The sequence below is a fragment of the Lathamus discolor genome, chromosome 9 (assembly GCF_037157495.1).
Source record: "Lathamus discolor isolate bLatDis1 chromosome 9, bLatDis1.hap1, whole genome shotgun sequence".
NCBI lineage: Eukaryota > Metazoa > Chordata > Aves > Psittaciformes > Psittacidae > Lathamus > Lathamus discolor.
In genome coordinates, this window is record NC_088892.1 from 4,166,067 (window position 1) to 4,192,314 (window position 26,248).

The 26,248-nt window shown below is 61.6% G+C and overlaps 3 protein-coding genes across 7 annotated transcripts; 1 reads left to right on the top strand and 2 right to left on the bottom strand.

Moving 5' to 3' along the window:
- The first annotated feature begins 798 nt into the window (after positions 1-798).
- LOC136019399 (diacylglycerol O-acyltransferase 2-like) lies at positions 799-5,495 on the top strand. 2 transcript variants are annotated; one of them, XM_065689560.1, is made up of 9 exons: positions 799-1,040; positions 1,146-1,217; positions 2,824-2,952; positions 3,026-3,133; positions 3,381-3,451; positions 3,548-3,752; positions 4,158-4,332; positions 4,409-4,611; positions 4,769-5,495. In XM_065689560.1, exons 2-9 carry the CDS (start codon positions 1,178-1,180, stop codon positions 4,921-4,923), a joined length of 1,086 nt encoding a protein of 361 aa, XP_065545632.1. In that variant the 5' UTR covers positions 799-1,040; positions 1,146-1,177; the 3' UTR covers positions 4,924-5,495. The 2 variants fall into 2 exon arrangements, with proteins under 2 accessions (XP_065545632.1, XP_065545631.1); XM_065689559.1 differs by having other exon boundaries at positions 801-1,217.
- A 1,230-nt stretch (positions 5,496-6,725) lies between these two features.
- Positions 6,726-12,431, bottom strand: P2RY4 (pyrimidinergic receptor P2Y4). Of its 2 annotated transcripts, XM_065689556.1 has the most exons (3): positions 12,254-12,429; positions 10,689-10,884; positions 6,726-8,430 (listed from the first exon to the last, which is right to left on the bottom strand). In XM_065689556.1, the coding sequence occupies exon 3, from the start codon at positions 8,412-8,414 to the stop codon at positions 7,290-7,292; it is 1,125 nt and encodes a 374-aa protein (XP_065545628.1). In that variant the 5' UTR covers positions 8,415-8,430; positions 10,689-10,884; positions 12,254-12,429; the 3' UTR covers positions 6,726-7,289. The 2 variants fall into 2 exon arrangements, with proteins under 2 accessions (XP_065545628.1, XP_065545630.1); XM_065689558.1 differs by lacking the exon at positions 10,689-10,884 and having other exon boundaries at positions 12,254-12,431.
- Positions 12,432-13,439: 1,008 nt separating this feature from the next.
- Positions 13,440-25,046, bottom strand: LOC136019369 (phosphatidylinositol 3,4,5-trisphosphate 5-phosphatase 2-like). Of its 3 annotated transcripts, none has more exons than XM_065689504.1 (28): positions 24,702-25,046; positions 24,078-24,530; positions 22,883-22,946; positions 21,981-22,119; positions 21,749-21,899; positions 20,998-21,138; positions 20,738-20,867; positions 20,309-20,395; positions 19,949-20,056; positions 19,744-19,858; positions 19,457-19,563; positions 19,143-19,245; positions 18,523-18,719; positions 18,079-18,196; positions 17,878-17,974; positions 17,569-17,707; positions 17,359-17,458; positions 16,975-17,063; positions 16,681-16,762; positions 16,489-16,578; positions 16,289-16,405; positions 16,106-16,194; positions 15,844-15,931; positions 15,580-15,735; positions 15,339-15,420; positions 14,723-15,260; positions 14,321-14,439; positions 13,440-14,103 (listed from the first exon to the last, which is right to left on the bottom strand). In XM_065689504.1, the coding sequence occupies exons 2-28, from the start codon at positions 24,212-24,214 to the stop codon at positions 13,971-13,973; spliced, it is 3,516 nt and encodes a 1,171-aa protein (XP_065545576.1). In that variant the 5' UTR covers positions 24,215-24,530; positions 24,702-25,046; the 3' UTR covers positions 13,440-13,970. The 3 variants fall into 3 exon arrangements, with proteins under 3 accessions (XP_065545576.1, XP_065545575.1, XP_065545574.1); XM_065689503.1 differs by having other exon boundaries at positions 20,309-20,476; XM_065689502.1 differs by having other exon boundaries at positions 14,723-15,420; positions 20,309-20,476.
- Between the last annotated feature and the right edge of the window lie 1,202 nt (positions 25,047-26,248).

Here is a 26,248-nt window from a genome sequence, read left to right on the forward strand (position 1 = left end):
GGACTGGCAGCTGAGGCTGCAGTTATTCTGAATGTCTTACAGATGTTGGGATAAAACCCCAGAGAAATCATCACTGCTACTTGCATGTGTGGCAGTGTTACTTGGAGCAGGACACAAGGTGTTTACTGTCTGATTTGATGCAGTCAGGTTTATCAGCAGAGCACTCTCTTGTGTTCAGGGAGTGAGATTCCGAGGGAATTTGAGGGTTTTCCTTCTTATTAGTGGGACTCAGGCACACCTGAGAGGCCAGCTAGGCCTCAGGAGAGCTTGGATGTTTTATACTTGGCAATCTCAGCTCTTACCTAGCCTGCCCCTGTGAAGCTGTAGTCTGCAGTGAATGCTGTTGCACCCTTTTTTCCAGACACTGAGCCCTTACAAGAGCAGATGATGAGTTCTTGTGGATTCCAAGCCTCTCCTATGAAACATGGTTTAGACTTTAACAACACATTCAGTCCTACATTTCCTTTCCTACTTTTGATGGGAGCTGGCTTTTCCTCGTGAGTACTTCTGGAGAGGTAGATCCTGAGAAGTAGCTCCAGTGACGTAGTTTCTGCGGATTTTCACCTTTCCTTTGGCTGTTGGCCTGAAGCCCCATCTCGGTGCTGCTTTTGTGCTGTTCTTGTTTCATTTTCTCGTTTTTTTTTTTTTTTTTTTTTGTCCCCCACTCCTCTCCACTTTGGCTGGGCTAGCAGGCTGGGCTGGCTGACTCCAGTGCCCCTCTTAGGGGTGGAAGAGGAGGGGACAGTGCCGGGGCTGATGGTCAAGGCCTGTGAGGCGGGCTGCCTTCCCATGCCACAGAGGGGGAGCTTCGGGATGACGTTTAGAGCATAACAGGGTTTGTGAAATACCCAACACACGGACGGTACCATTACCAGGGGAAGACAGCTCCTACGGAGCGGGCGCTGGCGCTGGCAGCGGTGCCTTTCTGAAGAGCAGTGGGTGTCCTTCGCCACGGCAGCGCCTCACCGCTCTGCGTGACTCCTCGTCCTCCCACGGACCACCAGCTCTTCTTCTTGCTCTGCAAGCCAGGGCTGGAGCAGGTCTGCTCCCCTCCACAGCAGACGGTTTACCTTGGATCAGCTGGTTAAAGCCGCTGGATACACAGTCACCCTCCAGCGTTTCCAAACTCACCTTTTAACCTGCAGAACCAGGGGCTGGCGCAGAACTCCCTGCCACCATGAAAACAATTATTGCAGCCTGTTCTCAAAATCTTAGTGGTAAGATATTTCCAAAATGTGTTCGAATGGTTTCTGATGCTCTGGAGATGCGAGGAGCTGGTCAGGCAATTGCTGTTTGTTGTCACTATTGTCTGTCCGCTTTAAACTTAGGGGAAAGGGAGATGTTTGGAGCAATTTGGGGTTTGCAGCACCAGAGGAAAACATACAGTTGCTCAATAGGAATTAATTTCTGACTATGCATTCAATAATGTTACTCCTGCAACGTGCTCCAGAATGCTGCAAATTCCCCTTCGTCTTTCCTTGCTGCCCTGGGCTGTAGGGTCCAACTTTCTGGGTTTGAAGAGGCTCCTCTCACTGCAGATGGGGCCGGCAGCAGAGCCCGTGTGGCTTCTCAGTTTTCTCTCTGTGGTCTGGTCATTCGTGGAGAGCTTGGAGGGGAGCTGGAAAAAGGAACTGGGAAAAGCAACGCTTTGCTAGGCGTGAGTTTTCTCAGCAGAGCTTTGCATCTTCCCTGGAAAACAAATAGGGCTTTGGAAAATTGACACAGGCAGGGCTGTGAGGGCAGCAGGGATTCTGGAGGGTGAGCAGGGATGGGCAGGAGGGAGTGCTTGGGGGAGAGAGGAAACAGCTCTTTAATACTGGTGATGCCTCTGGTGTTTATTTTGCTTGTCCCATTCATGACTTGGATTGAGCCAGGATGAGTGGAACCAGCCACTGAACCTGGGGTTTGGTGGTTCTCCTCTGAGCTGGGGGTCCCACAGGAGACCTAGGGGTCTCCAGCTTGGGGAGCCGTGGGGACAGGCCTGCTCCTGTCTCAGCCAACATGCTGGTTTTGGATTGTTTTCCCAAGAAAACAAGGCTCTTGTGACACCAGAGGTAGCTCGCTCACACTTGCAGCAGTGGCTGTGCCGGGTGGTCTCGGGCACAGTGGACCTTTGGCCAGGAGCGGTGTGTGGGCAGAACAGGCACCTCGGGCTGGTTTTGGGGAGGAGGGATGGGGCCGTGCATGGAGTTTGGATCCTGGCTCCTGGCCTGGGGCAGTTAATGGTTCACCAAGGTTGGCTGGAGGGAAGGGGGCAGTGGGGGGAGTGGAGCTGTGCGGCTGCCAGACTGTCCCTTGCCGCAGGCAAGGCTCCACGGGGACGGCTGTGGGGACAGCCAGCCTCGGCCACGCTGCTTGGTGCCCGGCCGCAGTCCTTGGCGCTTGCTGGGGTTGGACCCTGCCCTGCGCCTCCCCGCTGCACCAGCTGGGAAAGACACGAAACCTCTGTGAGCCTGAACACGGGAAAGGTCCTGGCCTTTGGGGAGCTGGGTGCAGTGTGGGCTGTGCCTCTGCACTCTGCTCAGTGCTGCACCCAAGCTCATGGACATGTTTGGGCCCAGGGGTGCCCAGCCTGCCCCCTGCTCGGCACAAGGCTGTTCTGAGAGCAGCCGGCATGGTCCAGAGCTCTCTGGGGATGAGCATCCTCCATCCCATCCCTCCTCACTCAACTGCTTCATCCTTTCCGTCCTACCTCCCACCTCACCGCTGTGCCCCAAAGCCCTGGCAGCCACAGGTGCCCCTGGATTCACCCCCTGCCAGCCCAGTGGAGCAGCTTTGGTCCAGCCTGTGCTGCTCTGGGCTGGGTGCAGTGTCCCTTCACAGGCAGCCACGCCAGCATCCAGGCCACCCTGCGCACCCTGCTCGCAGCACCCTGGCCCTCACAGCGGGATATCCACTCCTGGCTCCAGCTTCTCTCCGTCCTTCAATGGGTGCTCAGCTTCCTGCTGCTGGGTCAGTGAGTAGGGGACTGCAGGGGGTCCCATGAGGCAGGAAGGCACCCACTCACCCCCTCCTGCTCCCACAGGGATCGTCAGCCTGCTGCTCCTCGTTTACCTTGTGTTCACCAGCTTCTGGCCCATCTCCGCTCTCTACCTGGCGTGGATCATCTTTGACTGGGATACACCGGAAAAAGGTGGGGATGGGCCCAGGTCCCCTTTTCCTCCTGCTTTGCAGCAGGATGGGGCATGGGATCTCCCCTTTCCCTGGGTCCATCCCAGCATGGCAATTGGAGGGCACCACATTCCACCTGCTCCTTCCTTCCTCTGCCCCATTGTCATCCCCATGGTGGGAAGAGGGATGCGGTGGGTCTGTGGGTAGTGTTCACCATGGATCCTGCTGCCTGCTGGGGTGGGCATCATCTGTTCCTCCCTGGTTTGCAGGTGGCAGGAGGCTGCCATGCCTGCGTCGATGGGCTGTGTGGAGGCACTTTCGGGATTATTTCCCTGTGAAGGTACAGTGCAGGGAGCCAGAGTGCCATGATGGGATGTTCATGCAGCTAAAAGAACATGCCACTGTTATGTCCCCACAATCCCTTTTATCCCCACAGCTGGTGAAGACGCATGACCTGTCCCCCAGCCACAACTACATCATTGGCTCCCACCCTCACGGCATCCTCTGTGTTGGTGCTTTCTGCAACTTCATCACTGGCTCCACAGGCTTTGAGGAGATGTTCCCGGGCATCCAGCCCTTCCTCACCACCCTGGCGGGCAACTTTCGACTGCCCATCTTCAGGGAGTACCTGATGAGTGGGGGTGAGGCTCTGTGGTTGCTTACCCATTGGGCTGCCCTGCAGGCATGGCTGGTTGTGCTGCCTTGAGGGACGCAGCCACTGCCCGCCCTGCTCCTGCCCAACTCTGCTGCTGCCCGGCAGAACCCAGAGGGTGCAGTACCCATGGGCAGGGAGCTCGGGGGGGTTCCCCAGTCCCATCTGGGGAAGCCCGGGCCTCATGGCCTCTGTGCTCTGCCTGCTCCCTGCCTGCTCCCTGCCTGTCCCTGGGGACCCCGCCACTCCGGGAACTCTGCCGCAGCAGGGGGAGCTCTTGCTCTGTCCCTTGCACGGTCCCACAACGCCGAGTCCCTTGCGGGGTCCCTCAGAGGGTCCCCGAGCACTGCAGGGGCTGGCAGTCGCGCAGCACCAGTGGTCCTTTCTGCTGCAGGGCTGTGCCCAGTGACGCGCCGCGCCATCGGGTACCTGCTGTCCAAGAACGGCACCGGCAACGCGGTGGCCATCGTCATCGGCGGCGCGGCCGAGTCGCTCTCCTGCCGTCCCGGCATCACCACGCTCACCCTGAAGAACCGTAAGGGCTTCGTCCGCTTGGCCCTGCAGCACGGGTGGGTCACGGGCACCGCCGCTGTGGGAGTCTGGGGTTCTGGCATCCCATCATCACCCACCATGTTCCCTCCACAGAGCCCACCTCGTCCCCTCCTTCTCCTTTGGGGAGAACGACCTCTTTCGCCAGGTGGTCTTTGAGGAGGGAAGCTGGATGAGGAGCATCCAGCAGCGCTTCCAAAAGATGATGGGCTTCGCTCCCTGCGTCTTTTACGGTCGGGGCCTCACCTCCATGCAGTCCCGGGGTTTCCTTCCCTATGCCAAACCCATCACCACCGTAGGTGAGCATCTTCTGCCTGGGAGGAGGGGATACCCGAAAAGTGGAAGGGGGGAGGAGGAGGACACCCCGCAATGGGCGGTGTTGGAAGGCAATGTATTGTACAAAGGCTTGTGTCCCCAGTAAGCCGGGCCAACCTGACCTTCCCCCTCTTCCCGCAGTGGGGGAGCCAGTGACAGTGCCCAAGATCGAGGACCCGAGCAGTGAGGTGGTGGACATGTACCACGAGATGTACATCCGCTCCCTGCTCAAGCTCTTCAACGAGAACAAGACCAAGTACGGCCTGTCGGAGATGGACGAGCTGCACATCCTCTGAGCACAGCCTGGCGCCGGCGGCCAGATCCTGGCTCACAAGGACAGTGCTCTTGTGGGTGGGGATTTCAGCCATCCCGGCATGGGGGACACACGGGGGATGCACAGGGGACGGTCCCCACTCTGGCCCTCTGCTCCTCTGGCCGAAATAACTGAGCAGGAAGCCGGAGAGGAAGAAGCAAAGGGAAGGGGAACTTGGGAAAGAGTCCCCTTTGAAAGGGGTTTGGAGGGGCTGTGGGTGTCCCCTGAGGATGTGGGGCTGATGGGGGGGGATGGAGAAAGGCTGGGGGCCAGTGCTGGGCAGGGTTCCCTCAAGATAACCAGGACACTGTGAGCTGAGGGAAGAGGTGTCATGTGAGGAGGGGCAAGATGGGCTCTTTGGGATGGCATCCCAATGGTGAGTGGGACCAGGCTGGGGAGATATCCCCCCTGGGGAAGAGGAGGGACACTTCAGGACTTGGGGACAAGTGGCCTCAGCCGGCACCGTGTGGCCCTGGGCGAGCGGTGGGTGCTGCTCTGGCCCCAGACGAGCCTTTTCCACCACCTCTGTACCCAATACAGAATTCCAGCCCTGCAGCTGTTCCTATGTGTGTGGTGGGGTCAGGATCAGCACCGCTGCGGCTGTACCCTGCGCTTCCCATGTGGGTGAACCTGCCGTCCGTGTCCCCTCCCCGGCAGCTCCATCTCCAGGCTTGGGGCTGTGCTTAATGGGGACTCTTGCATGGCTCAGGTGTAACCAAGCAGCTCCCAGGGTCCACCTGGGCCACGTCAGGTATAATGGGAGGTGAGATGCCATAGCTGCTTGTACTGGGTTAACTGGGCTTAGGAGGGAAGTTGTCTTCCCTGCTTCCACTTCAGCAGTGAGTAAGGGGTTCTCTGTGTGGGATGGGAATGTGGGGATGGGACATGGCATCCCTGGGGACCTTCTTCCCCCCAGGTGACCGGAGCAGCTCTTGGTGGGATGTAGCTGTGTGTGGGCAGTGCCATAGGGGTGGGGTGAGGGGTGACGCCCCGATAGTGCTATTAGCATCCTTTCCCTAGGCAACTGCAGGCAGGACTCATGGGGGCAATAGGCTGAGGAAGTTGGGGCTGTTCAGCCTGGAGAAGAGAAGGCTGCGTGGAGATCTCAGAGCAGCCTTCCAGTACCTGAAGGGGGCCTATAGGGGTGCTGGGGAGGGACTCTTCGTCAGGGACTGTAGTGACAGGACAAGGGGTAATGGGTTAAAACTGAAACAGGGGAAGTTCAGATTGGACATAAGGAGGAAGTTCTTTACTGTAAGGGTGGTGAGGCACTGGAATGGGCTGCCCAGGGAGGCTGTGAGTGCTCCATCCCTGGCAGTGTTCAAGGCCAGGTTGGACAGAGCCTTGGGTGGGATGGTTTAGTGTGAGGTGTCCCTGCCCATGGCAGGGGGGTTGGAACTGGATGATCTTGAGGTCCTTTCCAACCCGAACTATTCTATGATTCTATGATCCTAATGGGAGACAGTCCCTCCTGGGCTCCTTATGACAGGGACACCCCCATTTCCATTCCGTCCCAGATGGTGTGTGAGAGTCGACAGTACCGATAGCCATCTCTGCTCTGCTGTCTGCGTAAGCACTTGGTCAAACAAAAGGGCTGAGTAAACATTTGGAAAGCAAACATCCATAAAGGCAGATTCCCGAGGACTCTCGTCACCGCAGGTGCCACTGCTCTGGCTCCTCACTCTGGATGACTGGTGGTGGCTTCCCTTCGCTTTCAGACACTTCATAGGGCAAGGGGGGTAAGGGGTAAGGTCCCTCTCGCTCCTCTTATAGGAAGAAACAGCATAGAGAAAAGGGAAGGGGCTTTATTGAGGGGTGATGGGCAGCGAGTACTCCACGCTGCATCCCTCCCTACCTCTCCCAAGGCCAGCAGTGTGACAGGGGCATCTCTGACAACCTCCGCCAGGAACTCAGGGGGCCCAACGTCGGCTTCACCCCCAGGCTCAGTCTGGTCCCCCCACATTGCAATTGAGCAGGTTAGAAGGGCTGTGCATGCCCAGGAAGGGACCAGTGTCCCTTCTCTTCGGTGCCCCACATCCCCAGGAGCACCCCGGGATGGGATACCGGCCTGCCTCCCCAAAATGGGTTCTCCGCATTTTTCCCATTCCCATGGGTCCCCCAAAGGTGGTCATGCCCCGACTGGCACAAGCACCCTCTTCCTATGGCATTCTAGGGCAGGGCTGGGACAAGGCCCACAGCCACCGGCCCTCAGCCCTGCAGTGTCTGCCCCGAAGAGGCTGGGCACTGCAGGTTTGGGGACCTGAGGATGCCAGGGTGCCCACATGGAGCACTGAGGGGGTGCAACGTGTGGAGACCAGGGATGAGGTTACTACAGTTCCCTTTGGCCCCTCAGCATCCGCCTCTGCTCCGTGCTGTCCCAGTCCCGCAGGTGTCACTGGGAGTCTGGCGGCCACCCAGGATGCTCTCCATGGAGGGGGACACCAGGGCCAGGTCACAGGTGGGCACGCTCCGGAGGCGATGGGCTGGCCCCCGGCACAGCTGCCCCCGGTACTTGTCCCCCGCCATGAAGTACAAGATGGGATCAAGGCAACTGTTGATGCTGGCCAGGGGCCGAGTGATCTTGTAGGTGAAGTTGATGATGTTGAGGGTCTGACAGCTGGCTTGGAAGTAGCGGGAGGTGTAGTAAATGGTCCGGGTGACGTGGAAGGGCACAAAGCAGATGGCGAAGACAGTGAGCACGATGATGATCATCTTGATGGAGCGCTTCTTGTAGGAGGGCATTCGGGGGCTGGGGCTGGAGAAGCTCGACTTGCCAAGACTCTTGGCCATCAGGCAGTAGCACAGGACAATCACCAGGAAGGGGACCCCAAACAGGAGAGCCATGACGGAGGAGCTGTAGTGCACGTAGTGGTCAAACTCCTCGGGCTTGGTGGTGTCATGGCACAGGGTGGTGTTGCCCTTGGAGCTGGTGGTGACAAAGATGAGGTTGGGGATGAGGCAGATGGTGACGACAAGCCAGGCACCCACACAAATGATGCGGGCATACTTGGTCTTCGCCCAGTTCAGGGAGCGGATGGGGTGGCAGATGCCCACATAGCGGTGAACACTGATGCACGTCAGGAAGAGGATGCTGCTGTAGAGGTTAGCATAGAACAGGAAGCGCACCATCTTGCAGAACCACTGCCCGAAGGGCCAGTTGTTGCGGTCAGCATAATAGTAGACCAGGGTGGGGAGGGAGAGGACATAGAGTGTGTCAGAGACAGCCAGGTTGAACATGTAGGTGGTGGTGGCGTTCCAGGGCCTCATCCTGGACATGAAGATCCACAGGGCCCAGGAGTTGAGGGGCAGCCCCACCACAAAGACGATGCCGTAGGAGATGGGCAGCAGGATGAACTTGAACTCCTCGTTGAAGACACACTTTGCCTCTGCCGCTGCGGTTGTGTTCCCTCCTAGCCAGGGAGCTGGTGTCGGTGTCCATGGGGCAACTGGGAGCGTCCGCACTGAAGTGGCCATGTTCTCCGAGCCAGATCTAGGGGAGCAGTTAATAAGAGTGCATTAGTCGTTGATCCCGACCATTGTCAGGCACAAAGCGTGGAAGGGAGCCAAAGATGCCAGATTTGCCCCCCCTCCAGGAGCTTCGGCCACTTTGATGGTTCTCTGGTTTTTCTCAGCTTGTGCGTTTGGGCCTCGCGGGGAGCTGAGGGGGATTTGACAAATCCTCCCCTTCGCAGCCCCTGCAATGACTCCCATTAATCACCCCTTTGAGCAGCGCGCAGTGACACCAGCGCCGCGTGGAGCCGGGAAGCGTGCCTGAGACAGAGGACCACGCCGGCCCCGCAGGGCAGCAGCCCCACGGCGCGATGAACAATGAGACCTTTATAAGCAACAGCAGCCCCTGGCCGGTGCCAGCACAGCCTCTTGGAAGCCGGCTCAGCCTAATTGGCACCATCCTGACAATGCTGCTTGTCCCAGAGGGCTCCTTGACAGAAGAAAGGCAGGAGGAGAAGAAAGGCTTGTCTGGGGGAGTATTATGGCCCGGAGAAATCCTCGGGGGGCTGTTAAAGGAGCCTTTGGGAGTGAGTGTCCCTGGACGGTGAGGGGCCTCCAGCTGCCGGGTATTCTCCATAGGAGAGGGATGATGTAAGCCCTGCAGAGAGGAGCTGCGCCGGAGCCAAGTCCCAGCTCAAGACGGTGCAAGTTCATAGGGCAGGCAGGATGTTTCCTTTTGCTCAGTGTTAGGATCAAGGGCTGGGATCTTCATCCTCCTGGCAAACTGGGCCCCGCTGAGGCAGGAGGGTGAGCTGGCAGAGGGTCACGCTCGTGTCTCGGGATGTCTGGAGTTCAGAGCCCACTGGAGCTTTTGCCACCGTCATGGTGTCCAGCAAAGGACCGGTGAAGGCTGCCTGTGCATTGGCCTCTCCACACCTCTCACTATCCCAGGCAAAGCAGTTCTGGATCAGCCACTTCTGCTGGCCAAGGGTGGATACTTGGGTGAGTAACCTGGGGGCAGGAGCATCCGCCACACTGCCGGCAGAGACGAGGGTGTGCCCAAACCATATCTGAAGGAGGCAGCGCTGGGGTGTCTCCAGTTGCTGTTGGTCCAGAGCTCACCCAGGAGGCGATGGGCATCAGGATGCATCCCCTCAGCCTCCCTGATCCTTTGGCTCCCTCATCATCGCCCTCCTGTTTGCCCCTTGCCTTTCCCATGGAGATGTGCAGGAATGGCTTCTCACGGCAAGCACTCTTGGCAGGAACATCCCATAGGGTGTGCCCGTGGGGTCAGCCGAGGTGTGATCCATCTCCCTGCAAAGCCTCACCTGCAGAGACATCCCTGGGTTTACAGAGATGATTGTAAATCAATCAGGAGGCAGATGGGCAAGCAGGAGGCTGCGGGACCTGTCCCTCGGTGCCATACGCACCTCTGTGTGCTCTGTTTGAGGAGTGGGCTGAGCCGCAGCTTCAGGCTCACATCAAACACCCTGCAGCTTCCTTCCTGCTGCAGCAGGTGCAGGCAGCCGCCTCCTTTATTACAGGGATGAGTTCAGAGAGCAACAGGCAGGTCCTGATCAAACATTAACAGTGGGAAGAACTCGCTCTGTTTTCTCAGAACCAGGAGGGAAAAAGAGCTGGTAGCAAACCCCAAGCCTCTGACCACTGGTGCCAGCAGTGGCCCTTGGGGTGCTGTGCTGGTTGTGCTGGTCCCAGCCCAGCTACTGCGCCTCTGCAAGCTGTGATGCTGCTGAAGAAATGATGCTCTGGGAGATTTAATTCCCTTTTCTGAGTTCAAGTGAGCACAAAGCCTTGAGCACGACCAGACCAGAGGTGCTGCAGGGTTCAGTGACCAAACTCAGTGCCCATGACATAGGTCAACAACCAACTAAGAAGAAGGCAATAAATAAAGCTGGTGTGAGAAATGCATAAGGAGAAAGCCTGGCCAGCTCTGGGGTACCAGACTGCTTGGGGGAGAGTGGTTCTACACAGCTTCCGGCAGCAGGTAAAGCCCAAGCATCGTCAGTGCTCAGCAGCATGGTTTCCCCATTCCCAAGTAAGCTTCCTTTGAGGATAACCCCCGAAAAATAAAAATGCAAAAGAAGATGGCATTTGACAAGCTTTATCACAACAGATTTGCTGCTTCCTCATCTTCGTCGTGATCACAATCCGCGGTTTAACTTGCTGATTCACATCATAGAATGGTTGGGGTTGGAAAGGACCTTAAGATCACCTAGTTCCGACTCCCTGAAAAAGCAGATTCCAGCTGTGTAAGAGCAACCTGGGGTGGAATCTTACCAGCATAACAATGTGTCTGCAGGGGTTTCCTTTCTTGCATCAGTGCACCCAAGGACACATCACCACCAGGCCCATTGCTGTTCCTTGCTGATGTCCCCAGCAAGGCTCTCCCTGGCCACGGCCTCTCCAGAGTGGGCTTTTCAAGGAGGTGATGTCTGAGTCAAGCATTCAGCGCCGGAGTGGGAGACGGGAGGTGCTGCAGGGAAAGGACATGAAGCTGCGGATGCGATGCCAGCTCCCACCCTGCCCGTTCCGTGCATGCCGGCGCCTGTGAGGCTGGGAAATCCCTTCCCCATGGCAAGCGCAGCATCCTGAGAAGACAGATGTGAGGCTGGCCACTGCAGTGCCCTCGGAAGCAGCGAACGGTCCTGCAACCCCCCTGCGTGGCCACCCACCACTGGGAAAGAGCAGGAGCTGGCCATGGGGCCATGGGTTGGGGGACCCATGCTGCCCTCAGCGCTTTGCCGCATGAACAGGAGCTGTGCCCTGGCTCCTGGCCCCATGGCCATGCCCAGCCTGAACCCGTCCTTTGGCCCCAGTGGGAGCCAGCGGCTGCCCCCAGCCCTGGTGCCCCAGCAGCTGGCCAAGAATTCCTGCCCTGTGGATTTCTGGGATGTTAGAAAGGCACCAATGGAATGAATGAGTGCGGCAGCACCGATGGCAGACTCTGCCCTGGAGCCAAAGTCCTGCCCGGCGGCAGGACCGGACGGGGCTCGGGGATCGTGGGGTAGCGAGCAGGAGCTTTGGACAGAGAGAGCAGGTTTTGGAGGGGAGGGAGCAGCCGCTGCGGGACTCGGGGCTGGCTGAGCCTGGGACCGGCTGCCGCTGGAGCACGGGAGGAGCAGGGCTTTGCTTCTCACCCAAGCGCTCGGAAATTGCAAAACAAGGGGAAATTGTGCAAACCATCCTGCAGCAGGACCCTTGTCCCTAATCGCCACGGGGCTGGTGCAGCCAAAGCCCCGGCACAAGGGGAGCGTGACCTCATTTCATCTCAATCCTTCCCTGTGACTGCAAGAGCAGCCAAAGCACGACCTGCCTGCGCTGCCTGGGTGCCAGCGCCTCCTCCCCAAGGACACCAGTGGGGTCGGGTGCTTGTCGCTGCGCACCACATCCCCTGCTCTGAGGTGACCCCTTTCTCAGCTGGGTGGGAGGTGAGGGTTTCCTTGCACCCTTGGGTGGGCTGTTCCTTGACCCTCGGCCTTCCCAGGGAAGGGCAGGAGCCCAGAGCATCTGGCTAAAGCCACAGCAGCCCAAGGGCAGCTTTGCCCTGCAGCGAAACAGCAATCTGAGGAAGAGGAGAGGAAGATGAAGGAGCGGAGGTGGGCACACAGCGGCCCTCGGTGATGCAGGAAGGCAGTGGTGTGCTAAGGAGGAAGATGCACGGAGGGATCCGGGGATGTAGGAGGGATGGGGGGATCTGGCTGGCCCACACCCACCCGGCCCTGGGTTCCCACCTCCATCCCTTGCAGGGCCGGAGCTGCCCCTCACAGCGTCCCCCCAGTGCCCGCCTGCATTGACGTGGCTGTGGCGCGGCCCCCCCGGCGCCGCTCCCTGCCCCGGCTCACCTGCGGACCGGCCTGGGGCGGCTCTCAGCAGCGGGGCCCCGCCGCGGGGCCGGGGGCCATGCGGGAGGGGCTGCGGGCCGGCCCCCGCCGTGCCCTGCCGCGCCGGCTGCCCGCTCCTGCGCTCCCACCGCCGGGAGCAAAGTGCCCGCAGAGGCAGGGCTGGAGGCGGGCAGAGGAGGGGCAGGAGCCCGCGGCGATCCCTGCCCGTGTCCCTGCCCGTGTCCCTGCCCGTGTCCCTGCCCGTGTCCCTGCCCGCCCCAGGGGCTGCCGGCAGCGCTCAGCCCCGCTCTGCTCCCATCCCACCCGTTGCCCCCGCGGGCCTTGCGCCATGTGCAGCCCCTGCAGCAGCCCCCAGGCCATGGGACGTGTGGGTCTCACCCATGCGGTTACAGCCCTTTCCCTGTGGGCCGCAAGGACCAGCGCCCCTCGCACGTGAGGACCGAAGTCACTCAGCCATGAGGGCCATACCCCTCCTCCGCAGGGACCGCATCCCCCTGCCAGTGGGGACCATGCCCCCTTGCCCACCCGACGGCAGCCCCGCTGCCCCACCGGGTCCACGCATGTCCCGCAGTGCCCGCACCCCAAGGCGCTGCCCTGCTGGCATCCCAGCCCTGAGGGGCAACACTAGGGACAAAGGTGGCCACTGCCACCTTGAGGCCAGCCTGGGCATAGTGTCCCCAAAACCAGGGCCACCTTGGGCGCAGCGGCAGCCGGAGCCCTGTTGGGTTGGGGTGTCCCTGTGTTTTGGGGGGGCCGGTGCCCCCACTGCCTGCAGAGCACTGCCTGCTCGGGGGGGGTAACTCCTTTGCGATCATGCAGGCGCGTTAAAGGTGTGCGCTGTGCAGAAGCGTTGGTATGGGGATGAAGGGGCACGCCGGGGGTGAACGGGTGCACCCCGAGATGCTGGGGACCCCGGCCAAGGGCGGGGTGGTTTGGGGAGGAGCAGAGGTGTGAGCGGTGGTGCAGGGGCAGCCCGGGGATGCCTGGACCCAGAGGGAGGGCCCGGGGGACCCTGCGTGCGCTGGGATGAGCAGGCAGATCCGTGCGTTCCAAAGGGAGCGGTGCCACTGAGGGCACCGAGGGCTGGGGTTTGCAGGGTCCCTGAGTAAAGAGTGGGAGGCAGGGGGCAATGTTCTGGTGCTCTCCCTTTGTCTGTGCACGGAACGAGGCGCTGCACACACGCACCCCAGCGTCCCTGAGACTTTATTCTGGATGGGAACAGCAAGGGGCACCTCGTAAGGAAACGGTGCCGCAGCCTGAGGAGCAGCTGCTGTAGAAGTCATCTGGGAATGCTGTCCAGCCAGTGCTGAGCCTGGGGAGGAGGGATGAGGCCAAAGGCACAAGGGTGTGCGGAGCTGCGCTGGCCACAGGTGCCACTGTGCCCTTGCAGGTCGCCTGAAAAGGCTGAGCCTTAAGGTCCAAAGTGGTCCCTACTTCCCAAATGGCCTCAACATCTCCCATGTCCCCCATCCCTCCTTGCTGGTGGGGCTCAGCATGGTCCTTCCATCGCTTTAGGGTGGAAGGATGGAAACAGGCAGTGAGACATGGAAAGTGTCTGTAGGAGCTTCCTGAGACTCCCAACGGAGTCTTTTGCTAGTGAGGCCAACCACGTTGGGAGCATGGCCTGGGTGTTTCCTGCCCCATCCTCCTCGGCAGCTCTGCCTGCCTTGGGAGCTCCAGAGGAGAGCGCACACGGGTGCGGGTGGGGATGGATGCTCTAGGCGCTGGGTCCGAGGTTGGGTCTCTGCGGCAGGCTCACCACGCTGCCATCGCCGAGCTTGCCATGGATGAGCTGGGGATGGGTCGGGCTGAGCGCCCCAGCCTCCAGCAGCTCCCGCTTCGTGACATCTCTGTGAGGGGGAGCAAGTGCTGGGGGAGCCACAGGGGGGGAGCAGGAAGCCCATGCAGCCCCGGGGCATCCATCGTGGACTTGACATCCTCCTGCCCCTGTCCTGCCACATTCCCACCTCTCCTCCCCACCAGGGCACAGGGCTCTGCCAGGGCCTGTGGGGCCACAGGAGCTGGTCTGCACAGTGCCCCCTTCCTGGGCTCCAGGGGCTGGGGTACCTGAGGATCTCCTGGTGGTCCCAGCCATGCTCTTGCAGCCTTTCCTGGTCCTGCTGCAAGCTGAGGTGGCCCAGGCACCCACTGATGCTGCGGAACCACTCACCCCTGTTGCAAGACCACTGGGAAAAGAAGCACAGGGACAGATGCCAGCAGGGTCATACCAGGACCACAAAGTCCCCACCTTCATGTCCTCACCCCAGGCCAACGGAGCACATTGCTGTTCCTTCACCTTCCACTGTCCCACTGCCTGTGCTATGGTGGCTCCATCAGGCAAAACACTGCCATGGGGATGGGACCTTGCATTTGATGGTGACCCCATGGCCCAGAGCAGGTCCTCTCCCTTCCTGAGCTCCCCAAGCCCTTCAGCTGAGCTCCAGAGCCCCACAGGGACCACAGTGGTACCTCTCTGGAGTGGCTGTGCTGGCGAGCACCCGGCGGGCACCTCAACGCCTCCTGGTAGGGCCGTGGGGGTGGCTCCAGGGGGCTGTGGGTCTGGTGCAGCAGGGTCCTGGGGTGCAGCAGGGTCTCCTGGCTGTCCCCTCCGTGCTCGGGGGATGCCCAGTCCATCTGGCTCAGGCAGGAGGCCATGTGCAGCGCTGTCAGTGAGCAGTCGCCCAGCCCCGGTGTGTCCCTCACCAGCATGGCTGATTTGGGTCTCTTCTGCTGGCCCGCACCAAGGGGGCTGAGTGGGCACCCACGGGGTGGACCCCCTGGTACATGGTGGGTCTGGCTGCCCCACCGCTGCTCCTCCGAGGGCAAAGGGGCCCGTGCTCCAAGGGGGCTCCGGTGCTGTGGGCCCCTGGCCGGGCTCTCTGCCTGCTTGGTGGGGGCTTCACCAGTGCCAGGGGCCAGCACCCATGTGTTGGGGACACCCTCAAAGATGAAGTAGGCTGGGTTGGTGTAGCCAGCGGCCGGCTCCGGGAGGCTGCGGGGCCGGTTCCTGCAAAGCACAGCTGGAGAAGACTCAGCATCACCCCACAACCGGGGCTTGTGGTGGGGCTGAGCCTGGCTGCGGTACCTGAGGGGCTGCCGGGGTGGCTTGGGGCACACTGGGGTGTCTGGCACTGGCTCAGCATCCTCCTCCTCAAAGCTGATCCACTCTGCAAGAGCACCGAAGTCTGGCATCTCCCCACCAGGCTCTGCACAGCCCCTGACCACTGCTGGGGTCCGGGAGGGCAGCCTGGGCATGGGCAGCTCTGGGGTGCACTGTGCCCCACGCCCAGGGTGACAGGAGAGGACTGGTGTGTGCCCTCCCTTACCATAGAGCCTCTCACGGGTGCCGCATATGTCCTTGGGGACCCGGACCTTCATCCAGCCGCGTATGGAGCCCGTCTCCTCGCCACGGTGGAAGAGGAAGGTCTCGAACTGCTGGGCCATGCTGCCCATCATTGACCTCATTGCGATGCAGCACTCACCTGCAGGCACAGCACACGGCAGGGTACGTTCCACAGTCCCTTCTGCCAAGCTCCAGCTGCAAAACCACACAGCCAGAAGGCCGTTCCCTGCCACCATCCCGCACGTACCATAGGACTCGCAGCTCTCCACACCCTTGATGCTGAGGAGCAGATGCTGGTCCACCAGGTACTCCAAGTCTGGCAGAATGGGGTTCAGCTGCATGCAGAGAGAGGAGTGCTCGGGGCGGGGGCTGCCGCAAGGTAGGGTGGTACGAGGCTGGCGCTGTCCTCGGGGGGACTGCGATAGCCCCCAGCACCCCTTGGGGGTCAGGGTATGGAGCCAGCAGGAGGGATGAGGAAGAGGAGGGGGGAGGATGCTCAGGAGCTGTACCACAGGCAGATGCTTTGCGGACCAGCCCAGCTTGAGGAAGCCGGGGATGTCACAGCTCTGGAAGGTGTTCTCCCCGCTCCGCTGTGCCTCTGTGGGGGAGAGCAGGGGGGAATAGGTCCAGCCAGGGCTGGCTCAGCCCCGTGGCACACCGCTGACACCCCAGCACCCCGCAGGGCACCTCACCCTCCAGGCAGTAAGAGTGGAACTCGATGTAGCACTTGCTGCGGCTGCTGGTTTTCACGATCACCTCGATGCTCTCCCACTCGATGCAGGCCAGGGGCTTGGGGCTGGAGCCGGGAGCTGCAGACAGGTACCGGCAGGTCAGCCCATGGCCAGGGCTCACCCCAAACAGGGCGCGGGGGTCACAGACCGCAGGCCCTTACCCTTCTTGGGCACAAACTGCGAGGTCACTCCCACCTCAAAGGTGGCGAAGACGGGCGAGTGGTCACTGGTCACAATGTCATCGGTGCAGCCTGGATGGTGGCAGGGAGCGACTGGGTGATGGTCCCCGAGCTCCGGGGTCCTGGGCAGCGCTGGCCACGCAGAGCTGCCCCCAGCCCCAGGGTCTCACTAACCATAGGAGTTACAGACCACGTGGGTCTCCGGGTGTGACTTCCACAGGATGCGGTCACACCACGAGGGGACATTGATCCTCATCTAAAACCAGGAAAGCAACCAGCTCCAGTGTCCCCTCGGGGGCACCCCAAAAGGTGAGCTCCCTCCCATCCAGGCCTGCTTTGAGGATGGAACAGGATGGAGGAGGTGTGGGGCTGAGCATCACCATGCAATTCCTCCCCAGCACCATCCGAGCCGGCCGTCCCCACCCCACAGCGATGCCCTGCAGCTTGGCAGAGGCTCCATGAACTCACCCCTGTGGGCTTGAACTTCTGCCACATGTAGCTGTCCCGGGAGCCCCGCTCATACCGGTAGGTGGGGGGGAAGGAGATGTCACCCTCACCTGGGAACCAAGACCCAGAGGTGGCACAGGGGCCAGCACCACTGCAATCAGCCCGGGACAGGCCCCATGGAGCGCCATCCTGTGCTCGCACCAATGGCTGATGGCCCTGGCCACCTCTGAGTGTCCCCGTGCTTGCACGCTCTTGGGATGCAGAGCCCAGGGACCTGCCCTGTTGGGGCTTGCACATCCGCAGCCTTTCAGCACAGGGCTATGCCAGGACAGGGGTCCACCATGTGCTGGAGGTGGCACAGGAGAGGTCTGCAGAGACCGGGGGTGCCCGTGTCCCCACACTCACTGAATCGCAGGAACACCTTGTTCTTCTCCCGCTCCAGGTTGAGCTGGTCGACAGCCAGGAGAGCTTCAAACTCCTTCTTGGTTATATGGGCAAGGATGTCCTGTGCCGGGGAAGAAGGCATGGTGGGCGCCAGCTCCTCCCATCCCTGCAGCCGCACCAGCACTGCCACCAATGTGCCACCATCCCGCTGTGGTGCCCGTGGGGTCCCACCTGCACGTCCATGTCCAGGCGGTAGTTGAGGTCCCCAAACCAGAAGAGGTGGGTGAAGCGCAGGGTGAGGTCGAAGCCCCCCAGCCGCTTGTCCCCCAGGACCAGGGAGTGCAGGATGTCACTGTAGTTCTGGTTACGCCTGCGGGGGGACAGCAGCACCATGTGAGCCACACCATTGACACCTCATCCTCACCCTGCCCCTGCGTGGTGGGGACAGGGACACCCTCCCAGCCCCTCAGGGCTCCCCTAGCCCCCTGAGACACCCGCCTGCTGTGGGGCAGCCCCATCCCGAGCCCCTCCATCAATCACCTGTGGGTCTTCTCGCTGCCAGAGGCCAGGTGGCAGTTGACGAAGCCAAAGGAAGTGCCATTGAAGAGGAAGGAGACACCAACAGCTCCCTTGTTCCCTGCAGGGATGCACTGGGCACTGAGCTCTGGGGCAACTCAGACATCCTGGGGTGGACCCTCAGGGTGTCCCCTCACTGTGGGGCACCCCACACCCCATCCCTACCCAGCGTGTTGGCAATCCCTGTTTTCACACTGGAGGTGTGGACGTGGCTGATGCGCCGCTCGTGCTCGGGCTTCACCAGCACCACAATCTTGATGCTCCAGAGGCATTGCAGGGCAACCTGCAGGGAGGGACAGGGGGTGGGTCTGTCCGCTCCCCCCGTACCACCCCACGGCCAAGCACGGTGGGGATGGAGAAGCAGCAAGGTCAGTTCCATCCCTGAAAGGTGGCTCCTGCTGGGGAGGGCACACAGAGTCTATGGGGTATAAGGGGTTCCCTGGGCTGCATTTGGGGTGGGAAAGGACCCTGGCTTTGGGGGTAGGAGCCCTGGGGTGATGGCTGCTGGTAACCAGTGCCCCGAGACTGCTGCGGGACGTCTTTAGCCTGCTCAGCACCGGGTGCCTCCCCAGGCACAGCCAGAGGGGTCTGGGCTGCACCCTCCGTTACCACTCGATAGTCGATGGCCATCAGGGTCTTGAGAGATGCGCGGAGGAACTCGACCCACTCGCGGTCACCCAGGGAATTCTCCTGGGTGCCGATAACGTAGATGTCATGGGGGATGCAGGCAGTGCTCTCATCCTGTGTGCGCCCCAAGCCCCTCGAGGTCAGCCAGGAGGCGATGGAGCGGGGCGGCGGCGTGCTGCCTGCGGGCAGGGGACAGCGGGTCACCAGGGAGGGACGGGCATCGCGCCAGGCTCGTCCAGCTTGCCCCCAGCCGCAGACCCTATACACCTCCAGGAGCTGCCAGGACAAGAAGCTTCATGCCAGCCCTAAGGTTCACGCATGCTCATCCGAAAGCGATGGTGGATTTACTGCTACCACTCAAAACCCTCCAGGTATCCCAGCTCCTCCATTTCCCTGACAGCCACCGGGTGAGTGGAGCATGACAGGACAGACAAACACAAAAGCAGTCAGTCTTCTCCAGCCTCCTCCTCCCACCGAGGAGCAGCTTGGACCTCAGGTTTCCTGGGTCAGGTCCCTGAAGCTCTCACCCCCCAAAACCCACCCAGGCTCACAACGAGCCATGGCAGCCTCCCAGGACAATGTGACCTTATCCTACCCCTTACCCATGTTCCACGTCCCAACATACACTGAGACAAGGTCAGGCTCGGCCAGGTTGGAGTGCTGGATCTTCATCAGCTGCAGCAGCTGGCAAAAGGCCTCTCGCTTCTGTGGGACAATACAAGTGTCTCAGGGTCCCAAAGGGGAGCCGGGAGCCACAGCACGCCCAGAAGCTGCTGGTGGTGGGATCGGGAGGACATCACCCCCAGACACAGGAGCCAGTTTGCTCTCAGCTCTGAGACCATTGATTTGCTGCACTGGTGCGTAACACCTCTGTATGCCCCCAGGAGAGCCAAGGAGTGCAGCCGGTGCCACTTACCCGCGCGCTGGGGAAGATGAAGTCTCTGCTGAGGCTCTTCTGTGGCTCCCGGTCGTACAGCAGCCTCACCTTGCTCTGCACGCTCTGGTATTTGATCAGCTGCAGGACTGAATGCTGGGTGTGAGGGGGTCAACGGTGGCTGCCAGCCTCCCACCATGGCAGCGGCAGGTAGTGTGGGATGGGGGCTTGGGGTGAGACCTGCAGCCCATCACCCTGGCACCAGGCCTGTGCCAGGGAAGCCCACAGCCCAGTCATCATCAACCAGTGGCGGGTCAGCAACCCCTTACTTTTGTCCTGTGGAATGATCTCCTCCGGGGACCCACTGCCCTGCTTGGTGATGGCCACTGTGCCCGACTCCACGTCCACCGTCAGGGCTGCCCGCTGCGACTTGCCCACCTTCACCTGCAGGCAGGGACGTGGACCCCGGGTTGGCCCCAGGCCTGCCCAGCCTGGGCAGCGATGCTGGGGCCCTGCCGCATCCTCCACCCTCACCTCAAAGCTCTGCACAGCCAGGGGCTTGGCGGCTGGCGGGGGGGACGCTGCCACGCTGGGTAGTGCCAGGTTGTGCCTTGACACCGTCTCCTGCAGTGACTTCAGCACCTGCCGGGAGACGGATACTGGTCAGGGGGCACTGGGCTAACTGGGAGCCCTGGGCACCCTCGGGCCGTGCAGCTGCTGACGGCTTGCTTTGCCAGAGGTTTGATTTAGGTGAGGGGTTCGCTGGAGCACAGTGAGGCCCCCCAGCCTGGGGCACCCTCAGAGCCGGGCAGTGGCTGCCGTTAACAGCAGCCATGGCTCCGCCTGCACCCAGTCGCACTTCCCAAGCCGGGCATGGCAGGATGGGGCTGACACCTTCTTCTCCAGCGAAGAGAGGAGATGGTTGACGGTAGATATCTTGTTGAGGAGCAGCTCAAGGTCTGGGTCGCTGGTCAGGAGACCCTGGGGAGAAGGATGGACATTCCTGGAGCAGCACAGTGGCACTAGACGGGTGGATTCCTCCTCGTGGGTTTGGGCTGCACACTGAGACATGGGGGTCCCGGGGTCTGGCAGGGGAAGCAGCTTCCTCTATCGCTGTGTCCTGGACTGGGTGCAGGAACGAATCCCTGCTTGCCCCCAGGCCACAGAGCACCAGGTGCCTTCCACTGGCTGCAGGGACCATGGCAGCCAGCCCCGCTGGCAGTGCTGCGGGGTGTGCAGCACCTTCGGGTGCCGACAGGCTCCGAAACCACCCCAACCACCTCCTCAGCGACCAGGGGCCCCCAGCCATACAAGCGGACACACCTGCAGGTGGCCGGGGGCTGTGGTGGCCGCGGGGGGGGTCACCGGCTCCCTGGCTGGGCTGCGAGGGGACATGGGGGGGTCGAACACCCTGGCCAGTGTCTCCAGACCAGCCAGAGTGAAGTCGATCTCACTGCAGAGGGGAGGAGAGGAGCGGGTGAGAGGTGGCGCAGACAACTCCTGAGCCCGGGCGGCGGTGTCCAGCCACCACGGAGGGGATGGGGACCCAGGGGTGTCCCCGGGGGTGTCCCCGCAGCACTCGCCTGTGCAGCGCGCGGCAGGCAGTGACGAGCGCGGTGCTGAGGTGACGCAGCTGCGGGTGCCCGTGGCGCAGCGCCTCCAGGTCCAGCTGCACGTGGTGGTTCAGGTACTCAGCCATGAAGCCCATGAAGTCGCTGGCTGGGCTGCAAGGGAAGGTGGGCATCTTAGAACCGCAGAATGGTTTGGGTTGGAAAGGACCTCAAGATCATCCAGTTCCAGCCCCGCTGCCATAGGCAGGGACACCTCACACTAAGCCATGGAACCCAAGGCTTCATCCAACCTGGCCTTGAACATTGCCAGGGATGGAGCACTCACAACCTCCCTGGGCAACCCATTCCAGTGCCTCACCACCCTCACAGGAAAGAATTTCCTCCTTATGTCCAATCTAAACTTCCCCTATTTAAGTTTTAACCCGTTACCCCTTGTCCTGTCACTACAGTCCCTGACGAAGAGTCCCTCCCCAGCATCCCTGTAGGCCCCCTTCAGGTACTGGAAGGCTGCTATGAGGTCCCCACGCAGCCATCTCTTCTCCAGGCTGAACAGCCCCAACTTCCTCAGCCTGTCTTCATATGGGAGGTGCTCCAGTCCCCTCATCATCCTCGTGGCCTCCTATGGACTTGGCCCAACAGTTCCGTGTCCTTTTTATGCTGAGGACACCAGGACTGCACGCAGTGCTCCACAGCAGGGACATCCCTCCCCGGCCATGCCCGCCCCATCACCTCCACCAGCCCGGGGTGTGCAGGGCTGCCTTACCTGCTGTGGACCTGCTCCTGCAGCCTCTGGTGCAGCTGTTGCGAGATGTGGGTCCGGGTGGCGATGGAAGCGCTGAGCCATGAGCCTGCCGCAGCTCCGCCACCCGGGGCCGCGCTCGCCGTGTGCCCGGTGCCCCGGGCGTCCTCCCCGTCTGCGGGCAGAGCACAGCGGCTCAGCAGGAGCCCTCCGTGCTCACACCATGCATGGCCCCGATGGCCCCTCCCTGGCTCACCCGAGTCCTCGTCGGCCGCCTGCCCTGCCCGGTGCACGGGGTAGAGCAGGGGCGTCACCAGCCCGTTGTTGGGCTGCTGGTAGGCACTGATCAGGTCAGGGAGAGTGCGGAAACACTTGGCTTGGATGCCCTGGATGGTCTGGGGAGGTAAGAGAAAGGGAAGCACCATCATGTCCCTCCCTCCACTGGCTCCATGTGCTGGGGCAGTGCCTGGGCGGGTGCTGGCCCAACCTGTGCTCTCAAGTGGGTCTGTTCCCCAGAATGAGCCCATGGCGAGCAGGATGCCAGACCCATGGAAACTCACCCCATGCCCTTTGCACAGCAGCAGAGAGCAGAGCAAGGAGAGGAGCATGGAAACATCTGCCTCGTGCAGCACATGGGAATGCTCCCGAGGGACCTTCAGGATGCTCTTTTTAGGGGGCTAGAAAGGGCAGCTGCAGGGAGCTGGGTGCCGGGAGACACTGTGAAGTGGCACCAACGAGGGGAAGCAATGCTGAGCTGTCAGGCAGTCAAGACAAACATCATGGGGACAGACATCATGGGGATGGGGCCAGTGTGGTCAGGCTGGGGCAGGGGACAACGGCAGGAAGGGGACAAGTGTTTTGCTGTGCTGCTCTGGGTGGTATGGTGGAAGCCACATGCCGAGGGGTGTCTGCAAAGCGCTCACATCCTGTGGTGCTGGGTGTTGCAGGCAGCTTGTGCAAACTGCAGTGCTGGTGTGTCAGGGAGAGCAGGCAGATTCCACCTCTTTGCGTGCTGCGAGGAGGCGAGCATCCCTGCCTGTGCATCCCTTTGTACCTGCATCCTGCCTGTGCCCCCAGGCAGGCACCCAGGGGCATTAGCCAAGGCACGGAGGGCACCCCAGTGGCACCCAGCCCCTGGACACCCGCCGCAGCACCCACCTGGACAGACAGCAGCCCCTCATCGTTGGGGAGGATGCGGTAGGTGTGGACGTGCCTTTGGAACCTGGGAGAGAGCAGAGGAGGGTTCCCCACCACCCCCCTCCCCATGACACTGTGGGGGTGTGCCAGCACCCAGCCCTGATGCAAACACCCCGCTCCTTCTGCAGAGAGAGGAGCTGAGCTCTCGTTTCATAAAAGCATCACCCTCAGCTCTGGGTCTGTACTGGTTTGCAGCGGGGATGCGCAGTGTCCACCCGTCTCCAAACAGCTCTCTGCCTGCATGGGCACGGCCGGGAGCTCAGCCACATCTCCACCAGCATTCAGTGGGGCACCCCGTGGCACTGTGTGGCAGTGAGGGTTTTATGGCAGCCCATTTTACGACAGCCGATGGCTGCCATAGCATGGTCATACATCGCTCTGGGGCCACTGCACGTCCCTGCCTGCGCCACCGTCCTGTCCAGCATCAGTGCCGGGATGCCGGCGGATGCCGGCTGAGCTCCCGGCGTTCCCCGCGCCCCTCAGCACCATGTGTTTGCAATTTGTCCCGTGCACTGGGCCAGGCCAGCGGTAGGGAAGGGGGTGGCATCCCTCCAAACCCACCAGGCACCGCCCCACGCGCTGCAGACATGTCGCTCAGCTGCAGGAAGGGTGCAGGCAGCAGGAAGGGGTGCAGGCAGCAAGCAGGGGTGCAGGCAGCCCTGGCAGCAGTGCTTTCAGGGTGTGGGGATGGCAACAGGCTCCATGAGTGGCAGGGGATGTAACCCTGAAGTCCCGGCATCTGAGATGTTAACAGCAGGCGTCACGGTGCAGATGTGGCCACTGGGGGTTGGAGGAAGAGGGGATGTTTGTTTTTGCAGAGGGAGAGAGGTCTGAGTCAGCCTCTCCGGCTCCCACAGCCAGCAGGCAGCCCAAAATGGCTTGGTGTGCCCTGGATTTCGGGTTCTCCCTTCAGCAACGCTGGTGCTGGGCACTGCTGTGGGCCCAGGCTCCTGCCTGCTCCCAAGGATGCAGGGTTCTCCACCGGCCTGACACGGGCATCGCTCCAAAACCCCTGTGCCAGAGCCTGGCAGTCAGCTCACCCACCAGCATCCCTGCAGCGGGTTTTGGCCATAGCAGGAGCAGGGAGAGGGATGGAGGGACCCGGCAAGGGACAAGAGAGAGAAGCCCCAAGCAGAAGCCAAGCCAAGTGACTTACAGGAGGCAAAGGGCATATGCCCCTGACACCGACTCGCTGTCCCGCACCAGGAAGCAGCCATCCCGCCCGGCCTTGGCCAGCAGCTCCTCTGCTACAACACGGCTGATGTCCCGGTGGTACCAGTTTGCTGCCGCCATCCTCTGAAGCAGAGGGACAGTGGCTGTGCTGTGTCCCTCTCCCAGCCCTGCATCCAGGCTCAGCAGTGGCTAGTGGCCATCAGCTAGCCCACAGGGTGCACTGGAGAAGGTGAAGGTGGGGGTGATGTGGGACACCAGTTCCCTGGTACCCAAGTGAGTTGCTGGCTGGAGGTCCCAGTAGGTGATGGGCAGTCACTGAGGTGATGCTCATGGAGATGGGGTACCCAGTGGCCAGGCTGTGTCGTAGGAGCAGGGCCAGGGGAGCAGCTGTTGGAGGCTGGGGGTCCCGACACTTCACATCACGGGAGGCTCCAGCCTGTAGGTGTAGAGCAGCAGAGATCAGAGAATGGATCTTTCCCTTGGAGGGCGGGGATCATCCCCACTGCTGTCACCCAGCGCCACCATCCTGCCTCGGTGCGTGGCCAGGACAGGCCATGCTGGTGTCGCAGCAGCACACGGGGACCCGGACCTCCCCCAGCACACTCACCGTCCCTCGCAGGTGCAGTGCGGGGCTCCTGCGGCTCTTGTGGGGTGCTGTGGGCAGGGAGCAGAGCTTTCGGGGTGCAGCCAAGCAGGAGCGGGGCTGTGATGCTGCACCGGCCGCCTGGCGCTTCCTCCCGTGGGGCCGCCCTGCCCGTCCCACGCTGACGGTGGGGTGGCAGCAGGGGGTCAGCAGCACCCACACTGATGGACCCAGCCTGTGGCCCCACCACCGGCACCGCGGCTCCGTGCCCCGGGCTGCTCGCTCGCCACCGCGGCGGCCGCCGCGCTCTTCCTCCTTCTGTGCTCTCGGCACGGCCAGGACCAGCCTCCTCGCTCCTCCTCCAGCTCCGGCCCCGCTACAGGGGGAAGCCTGTGCCTGAGCATGGCCGGGCGCAGGAAGGAGCAGTCCTGAGCAGCCCCCCACTGCTCATCGTATCCTGGGGTAAGGGGCAGCGGGGGGCAGAGCCCAGTCCTTTGGGTAGGACCGTGAGAGAAGGGACAGGCAGTGGTGTGGGACAACAGCAAGCCCCTGAAGTGTGTTTGGGGCGGTGGGCGGGCAGGCAGCCTGCAGGCAGCGACTGAGCTGCCCACTGCTGGAAACCTTGCTGCCTGCACTGGGGCTGAGCTCTGCTGCTGGCTGCTGCCTGCGTGGAGGCAGAGATGCTGAGGGCATCGGGTGGCCAAGCGAGCCAGGCACCCACAGTGGCATTCATGTCACGCTGTCTGTGTGTGTGCCTTGCCTGCAGGCAGAAGGGAAGTGGGGTCTGGGGGCTCCGGGGAAGGTGTCAGGAAGGAGGGGGGCTTTTCCTAGCAGCACAGGGCTGTAACCAGCACCGGGATTCCCCCCTGGTACCTCCTGCGTACAGACCCAGCGGTTTTGCGCCTTGTGGCAAGGAGTGAATGAGGGATGCGCTGCTGCTGCTAGGGTGATTAGCACAAGTTAAGTACAGATAAGTAGCACTGTCTGCTGCCAGAGCACTCAGGAGCATGAGGGCTGCTCTGAATGAAGACAGGACAATGGGCTCGTCCCAGGTGGGGATGAGGGTGAGGATGCAGTGCCCTTGCCAAACCATGCTCCTGGCTGTCTGCTGCTCTTGGCATCAGGAGCCATGCGCCATGCAAAGGGACTGTCCCTTGCCACCAGCCCACTGGTGCAGACACGGCTAAAGCCCCTGCTAAGGCTTCCTACCGGGCTCCCAGCCTCGAGACGAACCAGTGGTAGAGCCTAGTGAGAAGTCGGGCAGCCTGCTTGATTTTGGGATGGAGGCTCTGGGCCACACAGCAGTGGTTGCACCTCTCGCCAGTGCCTGCCATGGGGACGCACAGTGATGGCAGGTCTGTGCAGAGATGGCAGCAGCAGGCCCTCATTCCTGCCGGAGACCCACATCCTGCCAGAGACCTGCTCCCACCAGCACTGCTCTGTTACTTAACAGAGCGGCAGTAATTCCCCGCAGCGCGGAGGTGCCTGGCTTCGGATTAACGCCGTCTGTGCCGCCTAAGCTGGATCAGGGGAGGAAGCCCTGGAGCTCTGAGGGGCTTTGAGGAATCAGC

What these genes read in the sequence shown, in the direction of transcription:
- LOC136019399 (XM_065689560.1), top strand. Translation starts at nt 1,178, where the DNA reads ATGAAAACAATTATTGCAGCCTGTTCTCAAAATCTTAGTG. An exon ending in GGGATTATTTCCCTGTGAAG is followed by an intron (nt 3,452 to 3,547) that starts GTACAGTGCAGG and finishes TTATCCCCACAG; the next exon opens with CTGGTGAAGACGCATGACCT. An exon ending in CGCTTGGCCCTGCAGCACGG is followed by an intron (nt 4,333 to 4,408) that starts GTGGGTCACGGG and finishes TTCCCTCCACAG; the next exon opens with AGCCCACCTCGTCCCCTCCT.
- P2RY4 (XM_065689558.1), bottom strand. Translation starts at nt 8,414, where the DNA reads ATGGCCACTTCAGTGCGGACGCTCCCAGTTGCCCCATGGACACCGACA.
- LOC136019369 (XM_065689502.1), bottom strand. Translation starts at nt 24,214, where the DNA reads ATGGCGGCAGCAAACTGGTACCACCGGGACATCAGCCGTGTTGTAGCA. An exon ending in TGGCCATCGACTATCGAGTG is followed by an intron (nt 18,197 to 18,522) that starts GTAACGGAGGGT and finishes CCCTCCCTGCAG; the next exon opens with GTTGCCCTGCAATGCCTCTG. An exon ending in AGCACAGCCACTCCAGAGAG is followed by an intron (nt 14,440 to 14,722) that starts GTACCACTGTGG and finishes TTCTTTTCCCAG; the next exon opens with TGGTCTTGCAACAGGGGTGA.